The sequence below is a fragment of the Canis lupus genome, unplaced genomic scaffold, assembly GCF_011100685.1.
Source record: "Canis lupus familiaris isolate Mischka breed German Shepherd unplaced genomic scaffold, alternate assembly UU_Cfam_GSD_1.0 chrUn_S1848H2045, whole genome shotgun sequence".
NCBI lineage: Eukaryota > Metazoa > Chordata > Mammalia > Carnivora > Canidae > Canis > Canis lupus.
In genome coordinates, this window is record NW_023330708.1 from 47,162 (window position 1) to 57,811 (window position 10,650).

Here is a 10,650-nt window from a genome sequence, read left to right on the forward strand (position 1 = left end):
ACCTCAATTTGGATGGTAACTAGATGTATCTGTAAAAGTTAAGCTGGCCATCCACTTAGGGGGTGTGGACTTTATTGTATGTATACTATCAATTTCAAACTTTTAAGAAAAAACCTGGTGGGAGGCAGAATACTCCCAATTCCAGTGAGTACCACTAGGGCCAGTTCCAGCTCCTCAATAACTCAGTTTCCCATATGCCACTACCTTGTCTCACACCTGAGCTACTCATTTGTGTCCTATAACCAGGACCCTATCTCCTGGTTTGTCATCCTGATATAACCATTAATAGTCTTCTCTTTCATTCAGAAATGTGCCCTGGTTTGGACAAAATGTTCACCCTACCTATAAGCCTTCTTGCCTTTATTACAGCACCATCCTTCCTCCCCAATACATCTTCAACAATGCCCAGAGTGATCTTTGTAAAAGCTGATGTTATTTTCAGGCTTCAAACCCTCCAATGTTTCTCCTTTATTCATAAAATCAAGTACAAATCCTTGAAATGATTTAACCCTGCTAGTATATCCAGCTTTAACATTTAACCCCCAACACCCCGTACACAATGTTTTGCAACCTTTATTCATTATCACATCCCTCTCAAACAGCCTTTTTAGACATTTTTTCCCTAAATGCTGCCTCATCCCCAATTAAATACTAAGGAATAAGATTCTGCTAGGTAGAATTGACTTTTGTAAGGCTACAAACCATAGTAAGGTCTAAGATTTTCCTCCACTACTCCCCTAAAATACAATTTTTGTTAGGTACCTGGGTGGCTCAGCCAGTTGATCAGTTAACTCTTAATTTTGGCTCAGGTCATGATCTCATGGTCATGGGATCCAACCCAGTGCTGGGCACCCCAGTCAGCACAGAATCTGCTTATCCCTCTCCCACCCACCCCCACTCTTCCCCCTGTGTGAGCACATGCACACACATGCTCTCTCTCAAATAAATAAACCTTTAAAAAATAATTTTTGTCCCTTTGGGGATGATATCACCCCAACTGGGAATGCACGCTTACAAAGTGGCTTCTTGTTCTACACATCTATTTTTCCTTTGCTCTTTTTGCTCTCTGCTTGGAATGACTTCCCTTTAGAGGTCATCCAGACAGCTATTCACAACGTTTAAGATTCAATTAATTGCTCCTCAAAGCTTTTCCTTTTCCCACTTGCAGTCCAAAGTATCCTATCCATACATTTGTCAATGATAACCTTAACATTTTACTGTTTCCATGACTGTCCCCTGACTCATAAATAGGGACCATATCCAAGTTCTTTCTACAACATTCAATTTTAGTATTGTGTCTTACATATTTATTAAATGAAAGGACATACTAATGTTATTATGCAGTTGCGATAACCCTACAACTCAGTTTACCTCAGATAGTCCCTCTTTAACCTGTTATCCTGACATAAATATTAATAGCGCCTCTTTTAACTTGCAAAAAACTATGTAGATTATGACTTATATAGCTAACTTATCTAGACAGTGGACAATTCTGATCAAGAGTGAAACATGTTCCCCAGCATCAATAAAGTGTCACAAACAGAAGAAAAAAAAATAAAGAGAAACATGATGAGATATGGGTATTAAAAAACACTGTAGCAGTAAAATAACAAAAAATAAGATGACTCAAGCAAAATAATCAAAGGTAAAAATGATATAAGGGCCTGAAGTAGGGTAGCAAGCATGGGAGGAAAAAAGGTAGAAAGATTCAGGACATAAAATCAAGAAGGCTTAGCAGCCAGTTGGATAGAGAGAAGACTAACAGGGAGAATCATGAGTCTAAACATGAATTTCTAAAGTGAGCAAACTGGGGCAGTCACCAACAGAATACTAAGAGGGAATGATGAGACTTCAACTTAGGAAAGGTGATTAAAGAACCTGGAGGACAATTTAATAGATATATGGATCTAAAGCACATGAAAGGGGGGGCGGTAAGAAAGGCCAGCTGTCAGCCTCTAAATATAAACTGAAGGCAAAGGGGCTGAATGAGGCTTCCCAGGAGGTACAAAATCAAGTTATACCAATAGAAACTATTAGCTTTTTAACATGAGGATCACAAAATGAGTTCTCAATTTTGTTTTAGTACATTTATTCATTATTAAGTACATAAAAATCATGATATTAATCACGGAAATAAACCCTAAGAGAGAGAAGGAGGTCTGAGGTAAAAAAGAAAGGTTATTGACAAAGAATGGTGTTTCATGGGCATTAAGTTGAGGAAGAGACAAAATCGAGACTATAATTTTGACTGTAATATATTAAATTTTCATAGAACTAAAAATGAGTACCTTAACAGCTTCCATGGATTTAGAGCGCTAAGCTTCTCAGAGTACTTAAGTCTAAAATTTTCCACTTAAAAAAAAAAATCTTTGCAAAGTGGAAAAGGAAATCAAAGAACTACCTCAGGAAAGGACAATGGGCTGTGAAGCTGGGTCTACAAAGGGACAAATAAGCCAGAAAGAAAAAACTGTGTTAGAACAGTTTTAAGTGGTATACTGTACAACATATTTTCACATTCCATGTCTGGCTAACTAAGATTAAGTCTGAGATGATAATTTCACATAAGGGCAACAGATGGTTCAAAATAAACAGACTATTAGTTTTGTCCCAGAAACAAACAGAAGACTTCTTTACTCATTACACAATGCAAACTCTGATTACAAGATTATAAGACAGTGATTCTTACCTATTTGTCTATTTTTTTCATAATACTTTGTACACACTAAGCATTAAAAAAATAGGTTGAATGAATTTTATCCCCTTCTATTACACATTTCATTTGTTTTGGCTGCTGTTCTCCTGCACTGTTTGCTCCCACTCATTCTCTTTTGCTGGTCTCTGCTCTTTACCCCTGATATAGTAGTAATCAACCATGTCACGGGGCTGTGGTCCTCTTCTATTCTCTATGTACACTCGCTGCTGTTGTAATTTCATCCAGTCTCGTGACTTTAAATAGTACCTACTAGCTAATGAGTATAAAGTTTTTATCTCCAGCCCAGCCCTCTCCATAGAAATAGAAATTTGTATATGCAACTCCTTACTCAACATTTCTAATAATTTCACATGTGACACATTCAAAATTGAATTCTTGGGCACCTGGGTAGTTCAGTGGTTAAGAGTCTGCCTTTGGCTCAGGTCGTGATCCCAGGGTTCTGGGACCGAGTCCCGCATCAGGCTCCCCATAGGGAGCCTGCATCTCCCTTGCCTATGTCTCTGCCTCTTTCTCTCTTTCTCTGTCTCCCATGAATAAATAAATAAACTCTTTAAAAAACAAAACAAAACAAAACTGAACTCCTCCCAAAACCTGCTCCTCCTGCAGCTTTCTCCCATCTCTTTGATGCCACCTGAAACTCTATGATGGTAACTCCAACACCAGTTTTCAGGCCAAAACACTTGAAACCTTGCTCAATTCTTTTTCCCCCCTCAAAGCATACAGCTAATTCATTAACGAATCTTCTGTTGGCTAAACCTTCAAAATATTTCCGTACTTGATTACTTCCTACCACCTGCATTACTATCACTTTAGTCTGAGTTACAATCAGTTCTTCCCAACTGCAACATGATAGCCTCTAACTGATGAATCTGCTTCTTCCTACTGTTACTACCATATTCTATAATCTCAACCCAGCAAGCAACCAGGGGGGCTCTTTAAAAAGTTAAGGAGGATAATATCACTCCTCTACTTCAAAATCCTCTGGCGGCTCTCTCACACAAAAGAAAGTTAAGGAATTTCTTAGGACTTACAAAGACCCTAATGAAATACTCCCTTCCATACTATTACTGTCTCTCTGACTTCATCTCTTACAATTCTCACCTTTGTTTACTCTCCTCCAGTCACTAGGAGCTCCTTGCTATTCCTTTGAAGGCACCAGACATACTCTCATCTTGGAAGTGCAATGACTATTCCCTCTACTTTGAAAGATCTTTCCCCATATATCTCCAGAGCTAATTCCATCACATGTATCAAGCCTTCACTCAAAAGTCATCTCAAAAATCACAACACTGACCATCTTATTTAAACTGTAACCCAGCCCTTGCCCCTTGCTTCCAATCCCTTTATTCCTTCTCAAATTAGTCATTATCACATATTATTTAACTTGGTTGTATTTATCCATTTCCTCCCTTCCTCCTTTCATAAGAATTCCAAGAACCAGTAGGGCAGGCCTGTTTCGCTCACTGATACATCCTCCCAGTGCACAGAACAGTGCGTGCTGAACTACAAGATTTCAATCAATAATTGATAAATGAATATACTTTATAAAAAATTTTAAGACTCCACTAAAGAATAAAGATCTCCTGCAAAGAGAAACATACTTGTGAGGATTTCATCAAATCCTCACAAATAAATCATCACTTGGGTTCAGGTTACCACTTCTTTACTCATACTTTTGTACTGCAAACAAATTCTATACTCACTCCAAAGCACCGCCATGAATCAAGCAGTTAACCATGTTATGCTGATAGATGTCAGGACTCTAGACTGTATAGTTGGTCAGCATTCCCTCAAACAATGCTGCTATTCCAGTAAAACAAGATAAAGTATTTAAAGCGGCACACACTGGCCAACATAATTTTGTGAGTAGTTTAGAAAATCTAAAACAAACAAACAAGGAAGGAAGGAAGGAAGGAAAAATCTCCTAAGGCTCAAAAATAGGCCATTTCAAGATAAGCTAATTATGCTATTAAAGAGGAGATTTTCCCATTAAAGTTTGAATTTATGGGGTGCCTAGGTGGCTCAGTCGGTTAAGCATCTGCCTTCAGCTTAGGTCATGGTCCTTGGGGTCCTGGAATCAAGCTCAGAGTCCGCCTCCCTGCTCCGAGGGAAGCCTGCTTCTCCCTCTCCTCCCTGCTCATGCTCCCTCTTGCAGTCTTTCTCTCAAATCAATAAAAATCTTTTTAAAAAATATAATGTGAATTTATCATAAATATTATTTAAAAGTAAAAGCTACATTATAGATTGCAAGAGTTGCGTAATAGTTTGGTTATATAAAAACTATAGCAGATTCACCTGTGTGAAGGTGAACGCTTTCAATTAGCTCACGACTTTAAGAATCATCACAAGGAAATTAAAACACAAGGGATTATAAATGTAGGTCTCAAAACGAGGACACTGGAAAGAGGCAGAATTTGCCTTGTTTCCATTAAAAGATCAGGATCCCCAAAAACAAAGTTTTGATTTATCACAGCTACAGCTATGGCTTTACTAGTGTCATATCACAAAATATCAGCCCCAAGTTACTGAGACTATGTAAAGTACTATAAATCTGAAAACAAACAAACAAAAAAACAAAACACCACCAAGAGTGACTTGGTAGGAATGAACATTTAATTTCATTTATTGCAAACTATATACATGACAGTCTAACAATCCTTCACACTCTTGTCAGTTTTGCTTTAAGAAAATATACCATTTTACAGAAACTTCTCCAAATCAAGGAAAACCTTCTCCAAGATCTAAACACTCTATGGGGCTACGCAGAGTTAGAAGGTTTCACTTACTTGACTGAAAATTAGCCTTGAAGTCCCATTAAAATCATTTTAGCAAAAAATAAATAAATAAACAAACAAATAAAAAATCATTTTAGCTAATGCCACTGATGCTAACCCACTACAGCAATTTTGGATCCAAGTACAAAATACTAAAAAATTTCCCGCTGACACTCTGAGAAAGTACCACCAAAACCGATCTTTAAGTATGCATCATCCACCAGCAGGATTCGTCACCTGACTGGATGCAAAGTTTTAAACTGATTTTGAAAACTTTCTTTCCGAGGCAACTTCAAGAGGCCTTTAAAGAAAAGTTACTTTTTCATAACATGACTATTACAGATGACTTTACAGTTTCTACCTCGTTTTCCTGTCCATCTACCCAGGGAAAATCTCACTCCGAGACCTACAGTTTGCCCTGAGAAAATACGATTTTGTTACGGTACCTTTTTACCGAAAACACTAGGAAGTCACCGGCAAAGACGGGTGTGCGGGAAGTCTGCACCCCAAGCAGGAAAGGCGGTCATCACCCCTGCGAGAAGGGCCTGGGTGAGGGCGGAGGAGAGACAGAGAACAGATATACTGGCAGCAGGTGCGAGGCTCTGGCAAGGGGACAGTCGCCGCAGGTTTCGGACCGACAGAAGGATGCTGTCCGTTGGACAGCGGGACGCGGGCTATGGTCGGCCAGCCTTACCTCGGGGGTCCGCTCGGGAGGCTTCTTCTTCAGCGCCTGCCTAGCGCCGGGGTCCACGGGTGAGTTCATGGCCGCGGCCCCGGCCCCCGTGCTCCCCAGCCTGCCCTTAGCAGTCCACGAGACGGCACATTCACCTTAAGTAGGGGGACTGTACTCTCCACGCCGAGGTAGAGAACTCCGGACTGTCCCGGGGTCAGTGTTCGAGGAAACAAGCCTTCGCAACGCCCGCCCAGGGCCTCAGCCCACGCGCGACTGGCCAGAGGGAAGCCCGCACGGGGCGGAAGGAGGAGCAGTGCGCGTGCGCAGCAGGGAGAGCACGCAAACGAGCGCCCAAGGGCGTGCCTCCGCGGTGACGTAAAAACTGGGGCGGTGCAGTTAGGCCTCTTTCGACTCCTCTTCGTGAGATTTGAAGACACGTCGCGAGATCTTACCTAAACCCGTCACGACATCCGCCTCGGATTTGCGGTTACGGCCATTCCGACTTCCGGTGCAAGGGCCGGAAACTAGCTGTGAGGGACTGAGCAAAAGTAGGCTGTTGGGGCAGAACCGTCAGGGTAAACGCTCTGGGGGGAGGGTTTTGTTTGTGCCTCAATCCGGAAGCTCAGGGCGTGGCCACGCCCCGGGCCAAACTCCAGTTCTGCAACGCCGACGCCCCTCCCTTGGAGTAAGTGCAGAAGTCTCCACTGCAGTTCGGCGAACAAGGAAGTTCGTTCACTCTCTTCCGTGCGTTTCTTTCAATAAAACGAATCTTGTGGGAGGAGGCCGTCAGGAAGTACTTTAACGGACCATTATGGACGTCCGGAGATCAGGGCAGAGAAATTCGAAGTCTCGTGGCCTTGAGCAGGGTTGGCGGGCGCTGGTCCTGCGGCCCCTCCCAGTGAGTGCTGGCCCGCGAAGTCACGTGTGTACTGCGTGCGCGGAACCCGTACCCAGGGCAGCCCTTACCTAGGGTCGGAGGGGGTCGTGGGGCGAGGGGGCGGGTGTCGGGAGGATATAGGGCCCCCTAGACTCAGGAGTGATCAATTCCGCACTGCATTTACATACTAGCCTGTTTTCCCAACAGTTTCCATTTATTTACTGGTCCCTTGGTAAGAAAAAGAAAGACCACCCTTGAGGCTAGCCAGCACCTGCAAATGAGGTTTTCACTGTGAGACGACTGACGGAATTCCAGAATCCGTCGTTCATCAATAGTGTTTTTCACTGTTCTTTTGGCTGCACTGGTCTCAAAATTCTTCTAGCCATCATCGACATATTTTCACTGGATTTTAAGCGTCCTGAGGTCTGTATACCACATGTAGGTATATCTTAGTATTTCTCACAGCAATTACCATAGTTCACTAAAGAACTCAGTGTTTTATGATTATCAGTTTTTTAATGACGTGATAAGAATTGTATTTGAGAGTAACAAAAGGGAAAGGAGAATTCAGGCTGCAACATTGGTATTTCTGGGACTTGGTAACGATGGCTGATATTAAATAATAGCTTTGTTTTCTGTTGGTCGTTGGGCTTGCTCAAACTTGTAGTTTACAACATACCATTAGCACATCTCTTTTTTGAGTATAGGCCAAAAACCAAACCAGGGAAGTTGTGGCTCAGCCATCCTGGAAATTAATTGTAGAGAGATCCCAAGGAATTGCAATGACCCATTTTCGTCATGTTGTGTCTATATAAACATGCTGCCAAAGGTCTGCCTAGACTCACAAAGGTTAGCCCTTCCATTCTTCAAGGATCAGTTTCTAGGGCCACATATTTGAAAGAAGGTAAAGGAATTAAAGTATGATAACCATGAGCTTAGACGTTAGGATAAACATCTGAATTTGTCTTTAATAGGCTATTTCTATTTAAACCACTTGAAGTGGGGCACCTGGTTGGCTCAGTGGTTGAGATCTGCCTTTGGCTCAGAGTGTGATCCCCAGGTCCTGGGATCAAGTCCTGCATCAGGCTCCCCACATGCAGCCTGCTTCTCCCTCTGCCTGTGTCTCTGCCTCTCTCTCATGAATAAATAAAATCTTAAAAAAAAAAAAAAAAAGGAAACCACTTTAAGTTAATCTCTCTTAAATTCAGTTTATCAGTAAAATGGGAATAGTAAAGGACCCATTGCTTATATGAGATAATTTATGTGAAGTACTTTGGCTGTTGTCTGCACAACGCAGGCACACTTTACCTCTGAAAAGTAATTTCTCTAAAGCTGAAATAAACGTTTGAAGAACTAGAAAGTATTTTTTTAACCCCTAATTTTTTTCATTAGTAACTTGTAGAAACACATTTAGGCATTCTTGAAAATGTGGAGCAAGAACTGTCAAACTGCAGGTTATGTGTAAACTAGGAAACTGCTTTGCCAGAAAAATCTTCTAGTAACACTGAAACATACCCTTTCACAGTAAGTCCAGTGCTTGATAATATGTGCTGAAGAATACCCATGTACACCAGAAAAGATGAACAAAAATGTTCATTGTTCATATTAGCCAAAAACTAAAAATAACACCAATGCCCATCAATAATAGAATAAGTGTATTATGGTATCATTAGATTCAGTGGATAGAATCTCCACCATAATGTTGAGAGAAAAAAAAAAAACAAAATATGAAGTATAATTAAAACCTAGAGCTCAAATACAGGCAAAATTAAATTATGTCACACAAGGATGCATAGACAGATAAAATTATAAAGAAAAAGGGAGATGTTCACAAAAATCATGTTGGTAGTTACAAAAAATGATGAGACTATTATGATCAGGACAGGGCACATGGAGTAAGGGACTTCTAGGTTACTAAAAATAATCTTCTTGACCTAAGTTATGGTTGCATTACTGTATATTGATTTTTGTGTATATTTCATGGCAAAAATTACACAAAAATAACCTATTAGGCTTTTATCCTAAGACAGCAATAGTAAAAACAATAAATGTCCATGATAACTATACAAAGATGAACGTAAGCGCATTTTCAAAATCTTTCTTGTCCTTACTACTCTGTATTGTGCTCTAGTATGCTGAAAAAAGTGAATAGACAATGAAAACTCTAGTAACTTTTCAGAGAAAAGGCAACCTCTAAGGATTCACCAGGACTAGCTGGTATCTGAAAGGAAAAAAATGGTTCTGAATGCAAGTAGTCTATTAAATTCTAGGAAAACAAAACATGATTAAATCTTTAAAAATATATAAATATATATATGGCTTAACTCCCTACTCTCTTATTTTCTTCATTATACTTACCACAACCTGACTCCATATTTTTTATTAAAGATTATTTATTTATTTATTCATGAGAGACAGAGGCAGAGACACAGGCAGAGGGAGAAGCAGGCTCCATGCAGGGAGCCTGACATGGGACTTGGTCCCAGGACTCCAGGATCACACCCTGGGCCGAAGGCGGCGCCAAACCAATGAGCCACCCAGGCGTCCCTGACTCCATATTTTCATCTCTCTACCCAACTAGTGGGAAATAGTAAACTCCCTAAGGACACAGAAGAAGGTTTGTATTATTTACTGGCATGTCGCTGGCACTCAGACTTGTGTCCAGCATATAACAGGTTTTCAATGAGTCTGTTGAATGAACAAATGGAACTATCTAAGGATTAAGTAATGAAGAGGGGATTTTGATGTATAAAAAAAAAAAGATAAGCACTTGACTTGTCTAATGGCAAAGAAAGAGGTAAATGTTTTATGCAAAACCAAAACCTTATTAGGCAGACACTCATAATGGCTATCTTAACAAAACAAAAAAAGCAAACCAACAAAAATACGGGAGTAAAGAGCACTGGTTTTAATAGCACCTGGAATGAAGTAAAGACTTAAGATTTGGAGTATGCTGGGAAATTGAGTCACTACCAGAGGGGGGGTGGGTGGGAAACAACCCATGTTCTGGCCTAAATTCATAAAGGCAATTATAGTTGTTAAATCAGAATCTGAGGGGGAGGTGTCTAGGAATTAGTATTTCTCAAAAGCTACGTAGGTTAAAAAAAAAAAAAAAAGCTACGTAGGTGTTTCTAATATGCAATCAGGTTTAAAAACTACTTTTAGTTTTTAGTAGTTTAAAAACTACTAACTCAGGTTCTGGACTAGTCTTACCAGACTTAATTCCAGTCCCTTCACACAGTGAAGGATACGGACTTGTGAGTGCTGGGCTGTGATACAAAAGCAGCATCCCAAATTTCTTGAGAAAATAGCATCTCCCTTATACCTACACATTTCAAAAATGTGAGTCCCCTTGAGACCATTTAGGTAATGTTGCCTTTACCAAGAATCTGAATATGAGCACTGAGGTGAATAGAGAGACCTATTTTGGACTGTTATTTAAAAAGTCAGTTGGAAATAAGGAAGCTCAAGCCTCTTCAACGTAGTCTGCTCCTTAGAGTAAATGCAGATTTATCGGAGATCTGATCAGTGTTAACCCAGAGACCTGTCTGTAATCTAATGAAGGGACTGATCTAGTCTCACACTGATCAGTCCCTTTTAAAAGAATTACAAG

General features: G+C 40.4%; 1 protein-coding gene across 1 annotated transcript in view; it reads right to left on the bottom strand.

Annotated features, from left to right (window-relative positions):
- Positions 1 to 6,338, bottom strand: part of LOC119878704 (rap guanine nucleotide exchange factor 6-like) — a gene marked incomplete at its 3' end in the record, with an annotated part of 51,782 nt that extends 45,444 nt beyond the window's left edge. The window contains exon 1 of the mRNA XM_038589292.1: positions 6,182 to 6,338. Coding sequence (XP_038445220.1) covers positions 6,182 to 6,250 — 69 coding nt within the window. The remainder of the gene's footprint in view (positions 1 to 6,181) is intronic.
- Positions 6,339 to 10,650: the final 4,312 nt, after the last annotated feature.